Source organism: Nicotiana tomentosiformis, chromosome 12, assembly GCF_000390325.3.
Source record: "Nicotiana tomentosiformis chromosome 12, ASM39032v3, whole genome shotgun sequence".
In the NCBI taxonomy this organism is placed as follows: domain Eukaryota; kingdom Viridiplantae; phylum Streptophyta; class Magnoliopsida; order Solanales; family Solanaceae; genus Nicotiana; species Nicotiana tomentosiformis.
In genome coordinates, this window is record NC_090823.1 from 91732940 (window position 1) to 91758093 (window position 25154).

Genomic DNA, 25154 nt, shown 5'->3' on the forward strand with positions numbered 1-25154 from the left:
CTTGTTCTTCGAATTTCAATAATCCAACACACGATTCAATGCCAAAATCTACTCCAAATAAGCTCAAATTTAAAATATAACTTTCAAATATCAAAAAAAACAAATCTCAATCATTAATTTGTCAAAACAACAACAAATCTAACTAGTCTATATTGCAACTAAGAAAAAGAAGGAGAAGAAACCCTAAGCATAACAAAGAAAGGAGCGCCATAGTAGCTCACTACTATTAAAGCACCTTAAAACCTGCTCACAAACGCCATATAAATCCATCGTCGCCTCTATTTTCACATTAACTAAAAAGGAGGAGGAGGAGGAGGAAAAGCAGAGAAGAAGCAACTTGTCCTGAAGTTATCTTACTTGGAATTGGGATACCAGTTAAACTTTTTTTTAAAAGTAAGTTCAAATTACATGGGAGCGATCAAATAGGGCACTGCATGATTTTTTTACAAATAAAACTGATGACTTGGTTTCATTTGTAGCATTCAGCTGCTATATGTACTGAAACCCAAATAGTATTGTTGTCATAAGGAAAAACGTAAACTAAACAGAAGAAAACACAACAAAAAGGTAAATTTTCCTCCCCATGTTTCATTTAGCTCATTAGATCCTTTTACTTACCAATCATAAAGTTGAACTTAACGAGGGGAAGTACCTTAAATAATTATGAGTCACTAGAGTTTCGCAAAATCCCTATCTACAATGAACAAAATATGCAATGCAGTTTACATTTGATGCTTCCAATTATGAAATACCTTTTCCATAAGACTACCTTGGACATAGTTCAGTAATTGATTCTTGGAGAATAGGCAATGGAATGGATTTGTTTGTGAGTTGATTTATCGTTTTCATTCCTGCATAAGCCTTGAAAGATGTAGGTGGATTTGGCTCTGGCAAAGTAGCAGAATCAGTACTGAGAATATGAGCTATCAAAGCAGTTGTTGGTCTTTCGTCGACTTCATTTTGAACGCATAACAGTCCAATATGTAAACATTTCACAACTTCAGACAACGACTTTGAGTCACCATTAATAAGAGTTGGATCTACAAATTCCATAGCTCTGTCATCTTTCCATAGCTTCCAAGCCTATAGATACAGAGGTTCATCTCAGGTTCAAAAGTCACGTTTAAAAGAAAATCACTGACTGTTAAACTTTTATTTACGCTGTTAGTATAAGGTAAAATATTACTTGTTATTGATTAAAAATAGATTTTGAACATCCTTACATAGCCCACTGGCAAAGGTTTGAACACCCTTGTTGAATTTTCTGGATTCGCCACGGACTAGGAGCGACAAACGGGCGGGTCGGGTTGGATATGGTTCGGGTCGAAAACGGATAATGAAAAAAATTATCCGACCCGACCCATATTTAATACGGATAAAAAACAGGTTAACCAACGGATAATATGGGTAGCCATATTATCCATGATTTCTTGAATATCAACACTTTTTGGAGAATTCCTAGACTCCCAAATTTGAGGAATCCCCAATTTGAGGTTTTACAAATGTAAAAGTTAAACTCATTAGTTATCCATTGGTTATCCATTTTCTAAATAGATAATATGGTTCTTATCCATATTTGATCCATTTTTAAAAAGTTCATTATCAAACCCATTTTTTAGTGGATAATATGGGTGGCTAACTGTGTTCTTTTAACCATTTTGCCACACCTAGTATGAACTAGTAGTTGTGCCCGCGCGATGCGCGATTTATATTAATTAAATTAAATTATGATCGGACTTGTTTGAACATATTAGATCGTATTGCTTTAATAAATTTCAATTTCATCTTATTTATCAATATGATATACCCAATAATAAAATCTTTTTTGTCTGCATGCTTTCTTTTTGTAATATAAGAGAAGATATATATTTTATTAATGTTGAAATATTTTTTATTTTAAATTTTATTCTGTTGTTGTCAATAATATTATCTGAATTTTAATGAATAAAATCTCTATTAAATTAAAGAGACTTATATAGTCAATTAGTTATTTTTTGTTATGTATTTTTCTTTATTATATTATTCAATATTTAATATAATTGTATTGTTAATAGAAATTTTTATTAGCATATTACTTTGTTTAATATTTTTGTCTACCACTTTGTTTTGTAATATAATAGAAGATATATATTTTATTACTCTTGAAATACTATTTTTAATTTTATTTTATTCCAATGTTCTCAATAATATTTTCTGAATTTTAATGAATAAAAGCACTATTAAATTAAAGAGACTTGTATAGTCATTGAATAACTTTTTTGTTCTATATTTTTTTTTTATTGTACATATCCAATATTTAGTATTTTTACATTAGTAATAGAAATTTTTATTAGCATATTACTTTGTTTAATATTTTTGTGTACTATACTTTCCTTTTGTAATATAATAGAAGATATATATTTTAGTACTCTTTAAATATTTTTTATTTTAAATTTTATCCTATTGTTCTCAATAATATTATCTGAACTTTAATGAATAAAATCTCTATTAAATTAAAGAGACTTACATAGTTATCGAATAACTTTTTATTTTGTATTTTTCTTTATTATATTATCCATATTTAGTATTATTTCATTGTTAATAGAAACTTTTAATAGCATATTACTTTATTTAAATTTTTGTATGCTACTTTCTTTTAATGATATAATAGAAGATATATATTTTTATAATTTATATTTTATTCTATTATTCTCAATAATATTTTCTGAATAAATTAACTTTGTAGTTTTAAAAAGAAAAACAAAAATTATTAAGGAAAACAAAGAAATTTTGAATTGGCATTATTTTTCGTAATTTTAGTTTTTTATTTTAAAATAAATTAAAAACTCCAACTTGAAACTACCCTCCAATTTGAATGGACAGTTGTTTTTGTTAAATTTCGTTTTTTATTATAAAATATTATATTTTATTATTTTATCAATATTTAAATATAAAAATAATAACCAATAACTAATTATTAACTACTAATGCCATGTGGCTTTTTCCTAGGCTATCACTTGGCTTAAGAAGATGACTTTTTCCTCTCATTTTAATAATATATAGATATAGATTGTTCTCAATAATATTATTTGAACTTTAATGAATAAAATCTCTATTAAATTAAAGAGACTTATTATAGTCATCGAATAACTTTTTTATTTTATATTTTTCTTTATTATATTATCCATATTTAGTATTATTTCATTGTTAATAGAAACTTTTATTAGCATATTACTTTATTTAAATTTTTGTATGCTACTTTCTTCTAATGATATAATAGAAGATATATGTTTTTATAATTTATATTTTATTCTATTATTCTCAATAATATTTTCTGAATAAATTAAATTTGTAGTTTTAAAAAGAAAAACAAAAATTATTAGGAAAACAAAGAAATTTTGAATTGGCATTATTTTTCTTAATTTTAGTTTTTTATTTTAAAATAAATTAAAAACTCCAAATTGAAATTACCCTCCAAATTGAATGAACAGTTGTTTTTGTTAATTTTTATTTTTTATTATAAAATATTCTATTTTATTATTTTATAAATATTTAAATACAAAAATAATAACCAATAACTAATTATTAACTACTTATGCCATGTGGCCTTTTTTTAGGCTACTACTTGGCTTAAGGAGGGGGCTATTTCCTCTCCTTTTAATAATATATAGATTGTTCTCAATAATATTATCTGAACTTTAATGAATAAAATCTCCATTAAATTAAAGAGACTTATTTAGTCATCTAATAACTTTTTTGTTTTGTATTTTTCTTTATTATACTATCCTTATTTAGTATTATTTCATTGTTAATAGAAACTTTTATTAGCATATTACTTTATTTAAATTTTTGTATGCTACTTTTTTTTTGTAATATAATAGAAGATATATATTTTATTACTCTTGAAATACTGTTTTTATTTTAATATTATTCCAATGTTCTAAATAATATTGTCTGAATTTTAATGAATAAATAACTTTTTTGTTCTATATTGTTTTTTATTATACTTATCCTATATTTAGTATTTTTACATTGGTAATAGAAATTTTTATTAGCATATTACTTTGTTTAATATTTTTATTTACTATACTTTCTTATTGTAATATAATAAAAAATATATATTTTAGTACTCTTTAAATATTTTTTATTTTAAATTTTAACATATTGTTCTCAATAATATTATCTGAACTTTAATGAATAAAATCTCCATTAAATTAAAGAGACTTATTTAGTCATCGAATAGCTTTTTTGTTTTGTATTTTTCTTTATTATACTATCCATATTTAGTATTATTTCATTGTTAATAGAAATGTTTATTAGCATATTACTTTATTTAAATTTTTGTATGCTACTTTTTTTTTGTAATATAATAGAAGATATATATTTTATTACTCTTGAAATACTGTTTTTATTTTAATATTATTCCAACGTTCTGATTAATATTATCTGAATTTTAATGAATAAAAGCTCGATTAAATTAAAGAGACTTGTATAGTCATTGAATAACTTTTTTGTTCTATATTGTTTTTATTATACTTATCCTATATTTAGTATTTTTACATTGGTAATAGAAAGGTTTATTAGCATATTACTTTGTTTAATATTTTTATCTACTATACTTCTTTTTGTAATATAATAGAAGATATATATTTTAGTACTCTTTAAATATTTTTTATTTTAAATTTTATCCTATTGTTATGAATAACATTATCTGAACTTTAATGAATAAAATCTCCATTAAATTAAAGAGACTTATTTAGTCATCGAATACTTTTTTGTTTTGTATTTTTCTTTATTATACTATTTATATTTAGTATTATTTCATTGTTAATAGAAACGTTTATTAGCATATTACTTTATTTAAATTTTTGTATGCTACTTTTTTTTATAATATAATAGAAGATATATATTTTATTACTCTTGAAATTCTATTTTTATTTTAATATTATTCCAATGTTCTGATTAATATTTTCTGAATTTTAATGAATAAAAGCTCTATTAAATTAAAGAGACTTGTATAATCATTGAACAACTTTTTTGTTCTATATTTTTTTTTATTATACTTATCCTATATTTAGTATTTTTACATTGGTAATAGAAATTTTTATTAGCATATTACTTTGTATAATATTTTTATCTACTATACTTTCTTTTTGTAATATAATAGAAGATATATATTTTAGTACTCTTTAAATATTTTTTATTTTAAATTATATCCTATTGTTCTCAATAATATTATCTGAACTTTAATGAATAAAATCTCCATTAAATTAAAGAGACTTATTTAGTCATTAAATAACTTTTTTGTTTTGTGTTTTTCTTTATTATACTATTCATATTTAGTATTATTTCATTGTTAATAGAAACTTTTATTAGCATATTACTTTATTTAAATTTTCGTATGCTACTTTTTTTTTTGTAATATAATAGAAAATATATATTTTATTACTCTTGAAATACTCTTTTTATTTTAATATTATTCCAATGTTCTGATTAATATTGTTTGAGTTTTAATGAATAAAAGCTCTATTAAATTAAAGAGACTTGTGTAGTCATTGAATAACTTTTTTATTCTATATTGTTTTTATTATACTTATCCTATATTTAGTATTTTTACATTGGTAATAAAAATGTTTATTAGCATATTACTTTGTTTAATATTTTTATCTACTATACTTCTTTTTGTAATATAATAGAAGATATATATTTTAGTACTCTTTAAATATTTTTTATTTTAAATTTTATCCTATTGTTATCAATAACATTATCTGAACTTTAATGAATAAAATCTCCATTAAATTAAAGAGACTTATTTAGTCATCGAATAGATTTTTTGTTTTGTATTTTTCTTTATTATACTATCCATATTTAGTATTATTTCATTGTTAATAGAAACGTTTATTAGCATATTACTTTATTTAAATTTTTGTATGCGACTTTTTTTTTTTGTAATATAATAGAAGATATATATTTTATTACTCTTGAAATACTGTTTTTATTTTAATATTATTTCAATGTTCTGATTAATATTATCTGAATTTTAATGAATAAAAGCTTTATTAAATTAAAGAGACTTGTATAGTCATTGAATAACTTTTTTGTTCTATATTATTTTTATTATACTTATCATATATTTAGTATTTTTACATTGGTAATAGAAATGTTTATTAGCATATTACTTTGTTTAATATTTTTATCTACTATACTTCTTTTTGTAATATAATAGAAGATATATATTTTAGTACTCTTTAAATATTTTTTATTTTAAATTTTATCCTATTGTTATCAATAACATTATCTGAACTTTAATGAATAAAATCTCCATTAAATTAAAGAGACTTATTTAGTCATCGAATATTTTTTTGTTTTGTATTTTTCTTTATTATACTATTTATATTTAGTATTATTTCATTGTTAATAGAAACGTTTATTAGCATATTACTTTATTTAAATTTTTGTATGCTACTTTTTTTTTGTAATATAATAGAAGATATATATTTTATTAGTCTTGAAATACTATTTTTATTTTAATATTATTCCAATGTTCTGATTAATATTGTCTGAATTTTAATGAATAAAAGCTCTATTAAATTAAAGAGACTTGTATAATCATTGAACAACTTTTTTGTTCTATATTTTTTTTAATATACTTCTCCTATATTTAGTATTTTTACATTGGTAATAGAAATTTTTATTAGCATATTACTTTGTATAATATTTTTATCTACTATACTTTCTTTTTGTAATATAATAGAAGATATATATTTTAGTACTCTTTAAATATTTTTTATTTTAAATTATATCCTATTGTTCTCAATAATATTATCTGAACTTTAATGAATAAAATATCCATTAAATTAAAGAGACTTATTTAGTCATTGAATAACTTTTTTGTTTTGTATTTTTCTTTATTATACTATTCATATTTAGTATTATTTCATTGTTAATAGAAACTTTTATTAGCATATTACTTTATTTAAATTTTTGTATGCTACTTTTTTTTTGTAATATAATAGAAGATATATATTTTATAATTTATATTTTATTCTATTATTCTCAATAATATTTTCTGAATAAATAAACTTTGTAGTTTGAAAAAGAAAAAGAAAAATTATTAAGGAAAACAAAGAAATTTTGAATTGGCATTATGTTTTGTAATTTTAGTTTTTTATTTTAAAATAATTTAAAAACTCCAACTTCAAACTACCCTCCAATTTGAATGAACAGTTATTTTTGTTAATTTTCGTTTTTTATTATAAAATATTTTATTTTATTATATTATAAATATTTAAATACAAAAACAATAACCAATAACTAATTATTAACTACTTATGCCATGTGATTTTTTTTTAGGCTACCACTTGGCTTAAGGAGAAGACTTTTTCCTCTCCTTTTAATAATATATAGATATAGATTAACCGCTTATAACAGATTATTACTCTAGTTTTTAGATTATCGTATCAGGCTTACTATGAAGGGTAGCCCGCTGTGTACGTAAAATTAACCTTGATTGCGCAAGAAAAACTTTAAAATAATCTAATGATGTAGGATGATAAAGGATAAGATATTTCCGCATCTTATTAGAGGGAGTAAAATTGAAATATACACTAAAATTTAAATAGCAAATAGAGGGAGTTTTACAATATTAATTAACACTTACGTGGGTAAGAAGGTCATGCAATCCATCTTCTTGATAAAGAGTTCTTATTGTCTTTCCGCTTATTATCTCCAAAAGAAGCACACCAAAACTGAATACATCAGACTTCACAGAGAATTGACCATGCATTGCATATTCTGGGGACATGTAACCACTAACAAAGAAAAATAAATCTCATTAATATAGTTCTAGAAGCACCGACGATTCATAACATTTCAAGTTAAATTTAACCCTATATTAAGAACTATTGGTGAGAATTTAATCCTTCACGGTGTAGCTATTAGATAGCAATAGAAATAGAATATTATGGACGTATAAAAGAGAGGAAAGGTACATTAATATCTAAAGTTGTTGCGGAAAATAAACTCTTACTATGTCCCAACAATTATGTTAGTGCTTCCTTCAGTTTGATCAACTCCAAAAATTCTAGCCATGCCGAAATCTGAAATTTTTGGGTTCATATCTTTGTCTAACAATATATTGCTTGCTTTGAGATCACGATGTATGATTCGAGGACGAGAATCTTCATGAAGATAAACTAATCCTCGTACTATTCCTCTAATAATCTTGTCACGTACTGACCAATTCAATAATGCCTGCTTCTTCGTGTCTTTATCCTCAGCAAGATGAATATTTCAAGTTAGATAGAACATCTCTGTAGAGAGCTTATAGTAGGCATGAGAATATATAGAAGACAATACCAATGACCAGTGGCGAAGTCCTTACCAGGAGGATTGACAAAAATGTAAAATTGCCACACTTAAGATTTAGACCTCCTACAACAACAATGACAACAACCCAGTATAGTCCCACAAGTAGGGTTTGGGGAGGGTAGTGTGTACGCAGACCTTACTTCTACCCCGATGGGATAGAGAGGCTGTTTCCGAAAGATCCTCGGCTCAAGAAGACGAAAAGAAAGATTCAGACCTACAACCTAAAACAAATTTTGAACCACCTTGTCCTTATACTAAAATCAGCCCTTACATTAAAAGGATTCAACAATTTATATATAAACAAAAATGATTTTTTTTGCGTACCCTAATTCTCCGGTATAGTTTTTCAAAAAATGTGTGATTGAAGTGAACCCCTTCGGACCATTCTTACCCAAATGTTTCTGGCTTATTAACTTGAACGAGGTGTAGATAACTCAAGATATCCATAGTAGAAGATGCAGGAAATTTTTAAAGAAAGAAAATGAATCTAACTACATAAAAACCAACCAACCAAATAAAAAGTAGTCGAGGCTTTTGTTTGGCACGAACTCGTAGATGAGTATCTTTTCTTCCCCTTCCAAGCAAAAACCGAGTAGTCTCACTAAATTTCTGTGTTGAAGCTTTGCTACGAGTACAACCTCATTCTTAAATTCTTCTACACCTTGGCTTGACCTTCTTGATAGCCTTTTTACGGCTATTTCTTGTCCAGTAATAAGTTCCCCCTGAAAGTAACAATATATGAATGAAATATTTTGGTTTTACAAATGAGTTTACCTTCTAGGCATTGTAAAAAAAAAAATTCATACTATTACCTAAAATACAACTACAGGTACTAATCCATAAAGATGACTAATAACCTGGAAAATGAGATAGATTACCTGCTAAATCATGTTAAAATACACTCATAGTGTAAGATATTTTTACATTATCAGTCTATAAGTTAAATCCTTGACAAAAATCATGCCTGGAGTCATGAATCTGAAATGACTGACTTTACCTTATACACATCACCGAATCCACCTTTACCGATTTCATTTTGCGCAGAGAAGCAGTTTGTGGCTGTTTCTATTGTACTAAAGTCATATTGCAAGGATTCAGCTGTTACAATCCCACTCAAGAGATCATCTATAAAATAAAATAAAAAAAAGGGTAAGGTTAGTGAACGAGTTAAATTGTACTAGTCATAAGAGTCGTCGGATTTTACCACTCAGCTCCATTTTTGGAGCTTTGCTTTTCTTCATTCTCCACCGTCGCAAAAGAAAGATTCCACTGAATAGTAGAATCAACACAATGAGAACTATTGTGCCAACAATTACTTTCTTTCTCATTTTATCGTGATGACCTACATCAAAATATCGATCCTGATGAAAACCTTGACTATATATCATCAACGACAACGATATAAAGTTGGGGATATCCCAAAATTGTAGTATGATATTGTTCCTCGAATAGTATTTTCTTTATAGTATAAATTTTAAAGGTTGTATACAGTTTTTGAAGTACTTTATTCCAGATTACATTACATATCTAATGAACAGAAGAAAACTAGTCATCGTCTCCATACTATATATCTGGCATATCAATATTAGTAAACTCAACCTTTACTTTTGGACGGAGGCGGAGCAAGAGGAGGCACAGGTACTGTTTTGGTTGTGTAGAAAGAATAAACTTCATACCTGCAGTAGCAAGAGTCAGGGAACTCAAAAAGAATAAAAGAATGTCACACTTTTGCTACTACACTAGAATATTTTCTTATGTCAAGGTAATATTTGACATATTTAAACAGTAGAGTTTTCGGACAAAGACAATTCAATTGAATCTCATTGTGTCAACTCCGCCTCTGCATACCTGATATAACAGCTAGGATAGAAAATCCTAGCACCCCTTTGCCCAGTACAGCAGACTGGGAACTTGGTTATCACAGTTTTAAGGCACTTTAGGCAGGCAGAAGTAGAAAGATCAGGAGTGCACTGAGAAAGTGCATAAATTGTTATCTGGTCAGTAAAATTGGTTTCTTTAGTTGCAACTTTTTTCCCTGAGCGATCGTTAGCAGCCTGAGTTGCAATTTCATCCATCGTGTCTCTTAGCATCTTTCTGAACCTATGTGGTTCAACGTTAATTGGGATTGGATTATGTTCCACATAAGAACTGGAATCATCTGGATGGATAAATATGGACGGATTTGGCTCAGGAAATATCGATTGATTTGAATATCGTAAGAAGCAGTAGTCATACGAAACCATAGCCATTTTTCTGTTGGGGCAATGCTGGATTATGTATTTAGTAGCACTACTCACACAATCTTGGCATTGGTTCTTGGTAGCATCATTTAGACAGAGAAACATGCCATAAATTGTTTCAGAACTATCTTCACCGCCAGTAGTGGAGTTGTAATAACTGTTTTTGCTAGAGGCATTTGATAAATTGGATAGTAGCAAATTGAGGTTAGATGGATAAGAGCTATTTTGACTGTAAGTACTGGTGTTTGAGCAGTCAAATCCCAAAGGTGTGTAGCTTCCATAACAACATCTTTGGCTGATGAGCAAGAAAAAAAGAACGAGGAATATGCATGGGGGAAGTGGGATATTCAAACTAGGCATTGTGCACATTGGGAAATTCACATAAGTTGTTGTAGCAAGGTGTTTTAAAAAGATTCTGGAAATAGATATTTAGTACAAAGACGTTGCTGCTACTTCTTTTCTCAGGTGGACTTGGATTTTAGCTAATTAGATAACGTTTGGAAAAAAAGTTAAAAACAGTATGTATAAGTTAGAACACTTGTCTACACATTTGAAGTTTTTTTGACGATTTTGTTGTGTTTTATCAGTGGAAGGCGAGATTTTTGAATAAATTGTTTAAAAATCACCCCTTAATCAACACTTCAAGAAAATAATTAAAAAGAACATTTGTTCCAAAAACTTTTAGAAAGTTTTGAATAAATGCTTTGTAACATTTTTTTTTTTGCAAGTTTGGGGATAAAATGCAAAGACATATGTCAATCTCAACATCAAGGGGTGGAGTAGTACCCTCTATGAATCATATTTCCTGCTTTCAGTTTCTTTTTCTTTTTAATAGAAAGCCACTTTATGAGAGTGGAGAATTAGGTAGATTCCAACTTAAACTATATTACTAATCATTTCCATGCTTAAAAGCTTCTTCTTTTTTTTTTTTTTTTTTAAGTGTTAGAGCCAGTTACGTGTTTGGATAAAAGTGCTTGCACGTGATAGTAAGCACTTTTTTCTGTCAAAATGAATGAAATATCCTTAAAATCGGTAACACTAAAAAGAAGTTAATTATTACAAGTTTTAAATGCTAAATTGATTCCTATACAAATTGATTTATATCTAGTTCTCGTTAAGTTCTCAATGATTAGATAAAATTATTTTTAATATATATAAATTATTTATTTAAATAACATATAATAATAATAATTTGACTAAAATTGCCTATCAAGTGCGTCAATTGCCTGTCAAATAACATATAATAACAATCTTTCTCTTGCGTCAATTGCCGGTCAAATTTGGCATTAAAAGGAGTGTGTCGGGAAAGGGAGCAGCACTAGGAAGAAAGAAAGGAAAGGAAAAAGAGGGGAAAATAATGATGAAAGTAAAGAAAGAAATGAAAGGAAAAGAAGGAAAGTTATGGAAGAAGAAAGTAGAGGCTCCAACGAGAATGTAGAAAAGAAAAAGATAATATGTTTTAGGGTTTTCTATTTAGGAGTAATTTCGGGATTAAGAAAAATTATAAGGCATAAGAATATAATATTCTTGGTCAAAGCAATATGACTTTTAAGCCAATTTCAAAAAATTTGGGTTTACCCAACTTATTAGTTTTGGCTTTTTTTTTTTAAGCAGGTTGTAACTTTTTTTAAGCTATTTGTTTAGTTGTCAAACACTTCCAAAAATTAAAAAGTGTTTAATCCAAACAGGCTCTAAGAAGCAAGAAAAACAAATAAGTTAAATTCCAAAAGAAAAATTATACCTCCTCCGTTTCAATTTTTATCAATATATTTGATTGGGCACGAAATTTAATAGTAAAGGGAACACTTTTGCCATATCACTTAAATCTATAGCAAGTGACAAAAATACCTTTAAAGGCCCACTGATTACGTGGAAAACAGAGTAAAAAGAAATAAACAGTCAGAGCACACCAACGTGTCCCATTTCTTCTTAGTGTCCATTTCCCCATACTTTACTCCTTCCAAAGTCATAAATTAGTCAGCTTTTTTGAAGACTTGCGACAAATAAATTTAAAATTTTCTAAAATTATTTTGCAGGAAATAAGATTATGTATTGTTTGTTCTCTATAATCATGAAATGGTTGAGGTTCATGCATTTACTTAAGCTGTTTAAGGACCTACTACTAAGAAAATTAAATTTTCATTACAATTGCTATTCTTGGTCTGGGATTGCCAAAATTATTTTGTTGGAGATAAGATTGTTCTTTGTTCTTCTGTAATTCTGATGGTTGACACTACCATGCACACAATTTATAAGCAATTGTCTATTTTTGAAAATTAATTGGTGTTGTTCAGCTATAGGTTTTTAATAATCCTTGCTCGTGTTTGTTTGATGATTATCTTCATATCTTGTGAATTTGGTCAAATAGTGCAGCTTTATATTTTAATGCTCTAGCAGTTGATTAGGATGAAAATGGAATTATTAAGAAATTTACAAATGACTGAAAGAAGAAAAACAAAGAAGAGGAAATTTACTTGCAATAAGAAAGATCCAGGTAAACGTAAATGAAAATCTTGTCACGAGTGAGGAAGAAAAAATTGGAAAAGCCACGAATCAAATCAAACATGAAAAAGTTTGACACGTGCACAACGTTTTAAAGAATGACATTTCAACTTAATAAAACATTCATAAATTGTGTGATTTTTAAATTCAGTGGATCCAGATCAGTTTTTGAAAGAAAGAATAGGTAATACGGGAATTTAAATTGCTACCTAATTTAGAAATGATACATTTTTTTTAATGAACTAAAAAAGAAATAGGTTCGGGGTAATACTATATTTGGCATGTCCGAAATTAGATATTTAACTCAAATGTGTCTTTTCCACCAACCGATAGTGAGTAATAATGGTGAAGGTACTAGGTTCACATGGATCATAATTAACCTCTTTTTGATCTATATTATTATAAAAATTGTATTAAAATACTGTATATCTATCAATTGGAAACCATTATCACATTATAACAATAACAACAACAATAACAATCCAGTATAATCTCACTAGCGGGATTTGGGGAGGATAGTGTGTGCGTAAATCTTACCCCTATACTGGGGTATAGAGGCTGTTTCCGATAGACCCTCGGCTCCATCCCTCTAAGAACTCTCCACTTTGCTCTTGGAATGACTCAAACGCACGACCTCTTGGTTGAAAGTAGAGGGTGTTCATCACTATATATCATATTATAAATACTACTTATATATCTACCAATGCTGATCAACCTTAAATAATGCACGTACCGTCTTTTGTAATAATGTTATAGTGGAGGATCGAGAGGTGTGTCTACAAGAATCTCACTTTGGACAAGGAAAAGAGGCCCGCACAGCTTTATATCCTAAGTGGATCTCATTTAGAGTTTGAATATTATAGGAAATTTTATCCAGTATACACACTATTTATTATAAACCAAAATTATTTTAAAATATTATTTTATATAGCTACCTTTTATATTTTATAGTAAAATAAATATTTTATGGTATATACTATCATTGAGGCATGAAATATACTATTTATGTTTTTTCCTCTCTTAGACAGTTGGACATACCTATTTTTAAGGGATTGTCGTTATTGTATTCATGAATATATGTCCCGAATACATGTGAATACATGTGCGTACAACTGAATGACCCTGATTTTAGACGCTTTTTGTTGTTGTATTCGTGAATACATGGCACAAATACATATGAGTACATGCGCTTACAGCTTGTTCCTTTCTCTTTTTGGATTACCAAGAGAAGTTTCATCAACGGTTACATATTGTGTAGAATCCAGAGGGGTTATATGGGTTAGACAAAGCTCCCATTTCTCTATTAGAATAGTATGCCGGGAATAAAGAGTATACAAAGTGTCACGATCCAAAATCCTAATATGTCGTGATGGCACCTAACGTGATACTAAGCAAGCTGACATTTCAAAATAATTCTAACACCCTTAACAGAAATGAATTAAAGTAGTTTAAATAATAAAAGTTCTCCTAAAACAGGGATAGAAACCCAAAATACAACGCAAAAGTTCCCAACTATCGAAGTGTTACAGAGTACATGATCATCTATACATCACAAGTCTGAAAAATATTATTTAATATAGTCTGAAACTAAATACAATAAGCGGAAAGATAGGGAAAGAGAGACAAGGTCTGCGAAACGTCGGCAACTACCTTGGAATCTCCAGAATATCAACTGTGCGCTGAAATCAACACCTATCGTGTGCGGAAATACCTGGATCTGCACACAAAGTGCAGGCTGTAGCGCGAGTACAACCAACTCAGTAAGTAACAAGACTAAATAAAGAACTGAAGGTAGTGACGAGCTTCACAGTCAAAGATCAATTACACTGATTTCAACATAGAAAAATAGGCATGCTTTCAAGTTCGACAATTAAAGCCAAAACAGTTGTCAAGTTCAACTGAAACAGAAGATAATATCTCTCAGCCATTTTCAAGACAGTGATATATGACAGCTCAAGTGCAATAATAATGAAGTCAATACATCCTCTCAGAGCAACAGTCACTCAGTCATCCCATTCACTCCAACCTCACGATCACTATTTCCTCACAATCACTCATTCCTCTCAATCACTCAGCACTCGGTACTCGGTACTCGCACTCAGTAGGTACCTGCGCTCACTTGGGGTGTGTACATACTCTGGATGGGCTCCTTGTCACGACCCAAAACTAACCCCTGTCGTGATAGCGTCTATCGTGGAACTAGGCAAGCCGACTCATTTCCAAAACAAACCGATATTTTTATTTTAAAGATAATTTTAAGGTTATTTAACATAAAAACCTTCATAAAGGAGTTCCAATCAAAATAAAAGTGCGAAAGGAAAAGTTTGACATCGGGGTGTCACTAGTCATGGGCATCTACTACAATCTGTCTAACAATATCAAGGATAACTCAGCCTGAAAAATAGCTAAATACAACTAGAGGAAGATAAGAGGGAGAAGAGCAGGGGCTGCGATCGCCAAACAGCTACCTTGCTATCTCCAAGAAAATCTGCAACCACAACACTCAATAACCGTTACCGTGACAAGCTACACCTGAATCTTCACACAAGGTGTAGGGAGTAATGTGAGTACGCCAACTCAGTAAGTAGCAACAATAAATAAAGACTGAGCAGTAGTGACGAGCAATAAAGCATATAACATTCATATCGGGAAATCTCAGTAAAATACCACATGCTTTTAAAAACCAGGATTTGAATCAAAACATCTCGTTTAACCCAGTTCCAGTAAAAATCATTTAAAGATATTTTTCAACAATTTTCAGACAGAGGAAAAATACTAAGGTGAGCAAAAATGATGAAATCATAAACAGCCTCTCGGGCAAAACATCACTCATAAATAGCCCCTCGAGCAAACCTCACAGCCACTCGTGTCACTCGGGCATAGGAATGGCAGGCGGTGCGTGGTGGTGCAGTTGCGGAGCGGTTGCTGTCTTAACCTGAAAATTTTCAACCCGCCCCGACCCATGTAACAGTTAAAACCGCACCCACCCACACCGCCCCGCCCCACCCGCACCCCCCCGCAGTTTCATTTTTTTAAAAAAAAATTGTTATAATAGTGATTCGACTGGATGGTTATAATAGTCTATACCATTTTACTTAAAACACATTGGATAGTTTTTGAACCTTTGTTAACTAATTTAAAATACTACAACTTCATTTCTTATAACAGTGATTCGAGTATTCGATTGTTTGCCCATCATTTGGATGTTGAAAAATTCGACTGGTATCTTATAGTATGCCACTGAGAAAACGTTTTTAAGAACAAACACTTAAAATTCATTTGCTGAGGAATAGTAAGAATTCTTTTTAATTTCTTCATAGTAACACATATTCATTCAGAATTCAACTTTCTGCTATTTTTTAAAATCTCTAAATAGTTATCAACAAAATAAAATTAGATAATTCATTTGTTCTCTTTATATACTCACTAGTCACTACTTTAAATCTACCAAAAGCAAATGAATTTTAAGTGTTTGTCCTTAAACCTCTCGTAAACAACACCACCCCAAAAACAAAACAAAAAACAGATTCAAGAACTAAAGAAAGTTCAGTATTTTCTATAACCAAGTGAGCTCTAGCTACAGCAATACATGATGAAGAACATATGTTCTAGAGCTTCAAAGGAAATTATGACACATAAAAATGGTACTAGAAAATTAGAGGTAAGAAGAGAAAATCACAAACAATACTCTAGTTTAGCTAGCCTGAAATTTCACTTCCAAATAGAAAAGTGAAGTGACTCAAATTACACAACCATAAAAAAAGTGATATTCAAAATATCATATTCTCTTCCTCTTCAAAGAGGTTACAGACTAGTAAGCTCACTTGAATCTGGTTCTTCCTCTTCTTCAAGTAAAGTTGGACACGAAACTTTGTCGATACTTGAAGTTAAACCTGAAAAAAGTATAAATGTTAAAATGGAAAACTATCAATACCATAATAAGTCATTGAGAAAAATACTTACCATTTATTTCATTCCACAACCAAGTACGAGCACACACCAAAGCCTCCAAAGTAGTAGGATGAAGTCTACTACGATGCGGACTAATCAACCTCCCACTAGTGCTAAATGCTGATTCTGAAGCGACAGTAGAGACAGGAATGGCTAAGAGGTCACGAGCCATCTTTTGCAAAGTAGGAAATTTTAATCCGTTTGTCTTCTGCCAACTTAAACTGTCAAATGATGGTGTACTAGGTAGCAAACTTTCTTCTAAATACACATCCAATTCCGATCTTGTGTCCACATTCGCCCTACTCGACGCGACAAATTGATCAAAACTATAGAACCAATCACCATCAACAATACCAACAACTTCATTAGATGCTTGAGATGACTCATGTGAAGTAAGTTTTCTACTCTGATACTCTTGAAAGAGATCAAAACAATGGTTTCGAACTTCTTGAATTTTATCCAAAGAAGCTTCTTCACCATAAATTTGTACAAGATAGAATTCCACCAACTTTATCTTATACCTCAGATCAAAAATAGTAGCTACACCCATCAATATATGTACATCGTCCCAATATTTTTTGAATTTCAACAATATTGACGTTGCCATAGAGCTAAGCAAAGGATTTAAACTTTTTACCCAAGCTTCTAATTCTAGCTTAATGTCACAAACTTTTGAAAAGTATTGAGTTGAAGTTGGATATTGACTCCCCGAAAATTGTTCGGTGACATGATAAAAGAGCTTCAACTTTACACAAACTTCTTCTGATGCACTCCATTGCCCTTCGGTTGGAAAACAACGATAATTGGTATCATTCATACTCAACTTAGAAAAAATCTCTTTGTAATCTAAGGTTGTTCTCAACATTAAATATGTTGAGTTCCAACGAGTAGGGCAATCATACTCTAACTTTTTTGTGCAAGAAATATGTAGCAACCGTGCAGCTTCTTCAAACCTTTCAATTCTGCCTGAAGACCCTATCCAATATAAGACACTGTTGCGCACGTTACTGATACCATCTTCTATCACCTTTAACCCTTCTTGCATAATTAAATTTAAGATGTGTGCGGCACAACGCACATGCGACACTCGACCCATCAACAACAAATCTCTTTTACAAAGTTTCTCATCTAACAAGGTTTTCATCATAACATTGTTTGTGCTAGAATTATCAACAGTAATTGTTGATATTTTTCTCTCAAGATTCCACTCTAACAAGCAATTGAGCAACGCACCACATAGAGTATCCTTATCATGTGGAGCGGGAACATAAATAAATCTCAGGATATGACTCTGAAGCCTCCATGAATCATCAATAAAATGTGTTGTAATAGCCATAAACCCTTTTTTGGTATTGTCTGAGGTCCACATATCAGTTGTTATTGCAATTTTACTTGTGAGTTTTTCCAACAACTTAGAAGTTTTTGATTTCAAATTGTCAAAACTCTTTAAAATATCATTCTTGATTGTGTTCCTAGATACCATTTTAAACAATGGCTGGAGACTAGCAACAAACTTCCTAAATCCAACATGATCAACAATGGACAAAGGGTACTCATGTAAAATAATGACATGAGCAAGTTCCCTACGTGAAATATCTTGATCAAAATAATGTTGTTTGCTACCATCGTTCCCCCTAAACCACCCTTATCTTCTAAGTTACTTGGCTTCTTACGACATCTACGAATATGATCCCACAAAGATGATGTCCCATATTTTCTTGTTGATTTGATACGAGTATTACAATACTTTCAAACACCAAAGCGAACACCATCAAGCTTCACCACTTTGAAATGTTTCCATGCTTCAGAAATAAGTTTTCTTTTACCTCCTTCATCAATAACTTCCATGGTAACTTCATCAGACTGCATAAGCCTTTGACTCTCAGTCTCAATAGGAAAAGCATTTGAAGATAAACACATTGGATTTTGTTCGTCTTGAGACTCCATAATTTTCTATAAAAAATTAATAAAAGAAATATTAAGTAGAGATATGGGACTTAAATTACTAGTACTAATAAAAAAATTTGACCCCATCATATTCTGCAGGATTAATACCTAAAAGAATAATCAGTTACAACAATGAACAATCCGATGCTTAAATGGCTTAAATTTTAGTATTTCACCACAAAAGGAACTAAAATTTTTGGACTAACTGAAACTAAATATTAGTATAATCTGCCTCTTAGAAGTAGCATCCTGCGCCTGCAGCAATATTGGAGACTCCTAATTATTTCTCTTCAACTATTCTCCTTGTTCCCTAATTTCATTGTTCATGCACATTTTGTAGATTGAAAAACAAAGGTATCCAATGAGCTTTGGAGCCAACACACAAATTTGCCGAAAGTTTATAGAAAATATAGGAACTTTTTGTTTTTGAGAAAGAAAAAAAAGATGAAAACTTGCAGGTTGAAATTGTGGTAGTTGTAAAATCAAGAAAAGCAAACCTTATTCAAACAAGAAACAACAAATTATGGTATATGATTTCAAACATAAATCATAGACCATTTGTCGGTAAACCAAAAAGAAGATAACAAAAGTAATCTTGATGGAGAGCCAAAGCAAAATTCAACAATATGATTATTGAATTCGAACTGGGTCATTAGAGTTTGAATAGAAAAAACTTACTAGAGAATGAGATTGTGAGAGACAGAGAGAGTGGAGAAAGCTTTGAGATTGTGCGTGACTTTGTGAAGTAATCCTTTGAGAAATTAGGGCGTTTGTGATTGTGAATTGGGTTTAGACTTTTAGGTCTTAGTTTTGAGGAGAGAGTAGTGTTTTAGGTTTATTTCAAATAATTAAATCCTGACTCGCGACCCGCCCCGCAATAGTTTTTTTTAAATCTAAAAAGAACCCACCTTGCCCCCACAAATGTTGTAACCCACCCTGCCCCGCGACCGCTGAAACCTGCCCCGCACCCGCACCGCCCCATTGCCATCTCTACTCGGGCATACCTCACAATCAATCTTGCTACTTGGGCATACCTCGCAATCACTCATGCCTCCTAGTCACTCAGCACTTGGCACTCGCACTCAGCAGGTACCTACGCTCACTAGGAGTGTGTACAGACTCCGGAGGGGCTCCTTCAGTCCAAGCACTATAATCTGCACGGACAACTCACGTGCCATAATAATAAAGTATGTTACAGGCGGTCAGCCCCGATCCACACTCATCCTCACAAAATCAGACCCTCGACCTCACTCAGTCATAAACCTCTCAAGCCACTCGGGCATTTCAGTAAAACAAGGTATTCAACCCAAAATATTTATATGCATCAAAATAAAGTCACAATACTGAGTTATGCGGTAAACAAGTATAAACATGACTAAGTATAGATTTTCAATCGAAAACAATGAGAGGATGATAAGAAACAGCCCCTAAGGGTCCAAACAGCATTGGCGCAAGGCCCAAACATGGCATTTAGCCCAATTTACAGAAATTCTTTCTAAAACATATAAGTATCATATGGTTTCAACAAAGTATGCAACTTTATATTTGCTACGGGATGGACCAAGTCACAAATCCCCAACAGTTCATGCCCACACGCCCGTCACCTAGCATGTGCGTCACTAAAAATAGTAGACTGATACAAAATCCGGAGTTTCATATCCTCAAGACTAGATTTACAATCGTTACTTACCTCAAACCGGTCAAATCTCTACCCCGCAATGCTATTGCTTCTAGACTTGGCCTCTAAATGCTCCAAATCTATTCACAATTAGTACAATACTATCAATATACGCTAATGGAATGAATTCCACAAGAAAAACTTCAAAATTAGACCAAAATCCGAAATTGGCTCAAACCCGGCCCCGGGGCCTACGTCTCAAAATCTGACAAAATTTACAAAAGTAGAAAGCTCATTCACTCACAAGTCTAACCATACCAAATTCATCAAAATCTGACATCGTTTGGTCCTTCAAATCCTTAAATTACTTTCCAAAAATTTCAATCCCTAACCCCTCATTTTCACTAATTGTGAGCACGTGATTTTTGCCTAAAATATTCCTATAGAAATTCACAAATAGATTTTTTTCTTAATTGTTTTTAGTTTTATAGAATTTGTAGGAAATTTGGTTAATTGTTGCTTGCATCTAGTTGCATATTTAACATTCTAAAATCATAAGAAAAATACCAAAATGTCTAAAGTATTTCGTGCATAACATTTTAGGTCTATTTGCATTTAGGATTTAATTGCATGAGTTAATTATATTATTAAATAAAAATCAAAATATATATATATATATATATATATATATATATATATATATATATATATATATATATATATATATATATATATATATATGAGTCATTTTTATATTCTTAGCTTTAAATTGCAAATTAATAATTCTTTATTCATTAGTCTAAATTAATTAATTATGGTAAAATAGATAACTAGGTTTATTTCTATAAATTAGATTGATTTAAGACTTAATTTAGGTTTTAAAATCAAGAAAAAGAAAAGAAAAAAAAGAAATTCCGTTTTGGTCTCGAATTTGGGCCAAAATAATTTCTAGCCCAAACAATCACCCCCAAATCCGCCAAGCCCAACCCCCTCACCCGGTCCAGTCTAGCGACTAATGCGAACGACGTCGTTTTTGCTGAATCGATCTCGACCCTTCAATCCATCTCCATCCAACGGACGTAGTCCACTCTCACGCCCCATATAAAAAGCCCATTATACGTTCCCTCCCCCAGAACCCTAAACCTAATTCCAGAACCCAAGCGCGCCCCCCCTTTCTCTTCCTCCGCCAAACTCGCTTGAACTCAAGCGAGTTCACCCCCCCTCCAACTCACGCACGTGATTCCTTCACCCTCCCTCCTCCACGTCACCCGTCTTGTAACGACCTCTGACAGAAAAGATTCTTTTCTCCCTTAGGCTTCACGCGCTCTTGGTATTGAGAACGATTTCGAATGAATGGTGATCGTAGGATCTGAGGGATTCAAGATCCTAGACCTCCATTTATCCTATTTGGTTCACAAGAAAGGGAATCGGATTTTTGCGAATTTTTCGGATGGAAAAAAAAAAGGAATCTTAGGGCATGACTTGGAGAAAAAGGTATGAAAATTTCTGTTTTGGGTATATATAGGGAGGTTAAGAGATTTCTGAGGGAGGTCTTCTTTTGGGAACAAAATTTCAGAGAAAAAAATCGGAAAGGAAAGCTAGGGTAAAAAAAAAACGTTCTTTTTCTTCTCAGTGGTTGATCTCCATTTTTTTTTGATTTTCTGGTTTAGTTTCAGAACAAGAAAAATACAAAAAAAAGAAAAAGAAAAAGAAACATGTTCAGTGTTCTTCTGTTCCATTTTATTTCAATTATTGTCTAAAAAATTTTCGAAAAAAAATATTTCGTCTCTTCTTTTCAATCTGGATTTTGAGTTGAAAACTGGAGTTCGATTGAGAAGTTGTTGAGTTCGCCGCTGCTCGAGAAGGTTTTGCTAAAGTTCTTGTTTGGACGTCGTTTTCTTCATTGTAATTCTGCTTATCATTTTAGAGGTCACATCTTGAACTCTATTCTTCTTCCTTTCTGCAGATTCTGTGTCATGAATGTTGGCGTTATTTGCTTAATTTCTCTTATTTCTGTATCTTGGCGTATATGATGATGTCTTGAATATTTTTGAACTTTGAATGGATGAGTTTATTTTCAACAGTCATGCCGTAGATTTTGATTTCTCTTATCGACGTGTTTATGTTGTTCATTTCTGAACTAGCATATTATAATGGGTTATTACTGCAAAACGGCCATCACTGTAATGCCCAGAAGTGACTTCATTCTTCATATGAAGGTTCATCCCTCTTCTTGTTATGTTTCCTTACCAAAGTTTGTGTCACTTTGTTCTGATTTTACTTAAATCCAAATGAAGATCTGAAAATCACAAAAGCTCGAAAACTAAAAGAAAACTAGGATTTCGAAGAGGGTTTGGGGAGTAATTGATTGCTGAATTTTTGAACTCTTCCCTGAATCTATAAAAGGCTGTTGAACCTCGAATTTATGGCTGTTTGTTGCGGTTCTGTACTGAAAATTGTTCCTTTTGCTTTGTTTGGCTAAGAGCTGAGCTCCTAATTCTAGTTACTGCTTCTCCTTCAAAGTTAGAGATTCATTTCTCCCATTTGTTTGTTGTGGCCAGGTATCATTTTTAACCGAATGATATAAACCTTTGATTTATTTGAATGAGAATAATGCAAATCTGTTCATACTTTGTGTTGTTTCAAATCTGCCAAATTGGTTGATATTCACCATGCTACCTCTTGTTTGGTTACTGTATTGAAACTAGTTGAATTGCAATTCAAGTTTACTGCACTTGTTATGTCAGAAAAATAATTTTAAAATCTGTTTGTTTTTCCATTGAGTAATGTGGTTTTAGAAGATGAGAATTGGGTGAAAACATGTGGAGAATTGATCTGGATACCAATTGGCTTGATTTCTTATAGTATGAACCGGTAACTCAAGTATTTTATGAGTTTGATTTCGGTAGCCTGATTTCGTGTTGTTAAACTTTGGTTATTAATTAAGATGGTGTATGTTTATATTCCATTTTTAAAGGTTTTCTCTTGCGTTAGCTGATGTTGATTGAGAAATTACTCCAACAAATGTGCAATAGTCATCTTTAATTAGTAAAAAAGGCATTTGATCCTTTTCTGGATGGAAACTGTAACTAATGCTAAATTGTGAAACAAATGAAGAGATGTTGTCTGTGGCTTTTATGGACTCGCCTGTATGAGCCAGCAATTTTAACTTGAACTTTACATGCTCTTGTCTACCAAAAGTAAAAATTCCTTATAATCCCAGACTCTAAGAAATAGCAATTGATGAACATCGTAGTTTGCTTTAGGCGCGATTAAATAAATTGTCGTGACTATGGGTACGGTTCCCGTGGCATAGTTATGATACGCAACCCCAATTCGAGTGTGCGTTTCACGTGACTCGACCACAACTTCAAACAATAATAAAAAATAAGCATGTCGTAAATCGCGGGTACATTTCATGTGGTGCGGTTTGCGACGTGTGCCAAAATGACAAGTGTACGACATCGTGACTTGTTCCAGAAATAATTCCATAAATAATTAAAAGCGGTTAAAAAGTAAAAAATACACAATAAGCTTTTAAAACATGTATTAAATCAGATAGTTAGGCCAATTATTAATAGTTGAGCGACCGTGCTAAAACCACAGAACTCGGGAGTGCCTCACACCTTCTCCCGGATTAACAGAATTTCTTACCCAGTCTTCTGTGTTCGCGGACCATAAATAGAGTCAAATTTCCTCGATTTGGGATTTAAAATAAACCGGTAACTTGGGACACCATAACTTATTCCAAGTGGCGACTCTGAATTTAATAAATAATCCCATCTCGGATATTGTCACTTTAATTGAAAAAACTCCCCCTAATATCCCCGTTCGGAAAAAAGGAGGTGTGATAGCTCTGGCGACTCTGCTGGGGAACGAACCCAGAATCTCTGGTTCAGGGTTCAGAATTCGAGCTTAGATGACTGTTATACTTGGCTTTTACTTATTATCTAATTTTTTTACGTGTTTGAGCCTAATGTGCTAAATGCCTACTTTTACTGCTTTGATATTGTTTGGACTATATATAAACTGTCACGAAACCATTCTCCTCTCTGAGTCTTCTAAATCTTCTGGGAAGTGCACGCTGGCATGACTTCTTTTCTGTTAGTGTCATATCCTAATTTAGAACGAGGATCGGATCAGTTACAAAGCCGGATAGCCTTTTGGTTACCGGTACGTTGCCCCCCCCTCTCCCGGCTCGAGTTGTCCGCTCGGCTAAGCCAGGTCTAGAACCATACACCCAGGGTTTTAAGCCTAGAATAACATAGCCTCATGCCGGATCTCTAGTAGGTACGTTTGTTTGCATCACGTGCATTTGACTTTGGAGACTCAACATAGGGGTTGGGTCTGTCTAGGACAGGTGTACCCAATTTAAAAGACCATTCTGATGCATTTTTTACATGCTACTTGTGCATTTATCGGTTTCGGCTTATATGTTGACCGGCTTTTAGAATAGGGAAAGAAAATCAAGCAAAATCAAGAAGTGAGGTAGGATAGAGAAACATCCGGAAAATACCAGTGTTCAAAATATCCTGAAACTCTGCCGA

The 25154-nt window shown here is 31.1% G+C and overlaps 2 protein-coding genes across 2 annotated transcripts; both read right to left on the bottom strand.

The window, feature by feature from the left end:
• Window positions 1-562: 562 nt before the first annotated feature.
• On the bottom strand, window positions 563-11204 carry LOC104121576 (cysteine-rich receptor-like protein kinase 25). Its single transcript, XM_009633601.4, has 8 exons — window positions 10198-11204; window positions 9949-10025; window positions 9554-9691; window positions 9347-9474; window positions 8861-9071; window positions 8009-8246; window positions 7640-7790; window positions 563-1083 (listed from the first exon to the last, which is right to left on the bottom strand). The coding sequence occupies exons 1-8, from the start codon at window positions 10956-10958 to the stop codon at window positions 766-768; spliced, it is 2022 nt and encodes a 673-aa protein (XP_009631896.1). The 5' UTR covers window positions 10959-11204; the 3' UTR covers window positions 563-765.
• A 5691-nt stretch (window positions 11205-16895) lies between these two features.
• Window positions 16896-19703, bottom strand: LOC104121577 (zinc finger BED domain-containing protein RICESLEEPER 2-like). The gene is made up of 3 exons (XM_070190944.1): window positions 19668-19703; window positions 17055-18995; window positions 16896-16984 (listed from the first exon to the last, which is right to left on the bottom strand). Exons 2-3 carry the CDS (start codon window positions 18523-18525, stop codon window positions 16896-16898), a joined length of 1560 nt encoding a protein of 519 aa, XP_070047045.1. The 5' UTR covers window positions 18526-18995; window positions 19668-19703.
• Between the last annotated feature and the right edge of the window lie 5451 nt (window positions 19704-25154).

Bases quoted from the DNA above. Each gene is read 5' to 3' on its own strand.
- LOC104121577 (XM_070190944.1), bottom strand. From the start codon at position 18,525: ATGGTATCTAGGAACACAATCAAGAATGATATTTTAAAGAGTTTTGAC. The intron at 16,985-17,054 runs GTAAGTATTTTT...TACTTTTTTCAG, and splicing joins GTTGTGGAATGAAATAAATG to GTTTAACTTCAAGTATCGAC.
- LOC104121576 (XM_009633601.4), bottom strand. From the start codon at position 10,958: ATGTGCACAATGCCTAGTTTGAATATCCCACTTCCCCCATGCATATTC. The intron at 9,692-9,948 runs GTTGAGTTTACT...ATTTTGATGTAG, and splicing joins GCCTCCGTCCAAAAGTAAAG to GTCATCACGATAAAATGAGA. The intron at 1,084-7,639 runs GTAAGTGTTAAT...CTGTATCTATAG, and splicing joins TGCATGACCTTCTTACCCAC to GCTTGGAAGCTATGGAAAGA.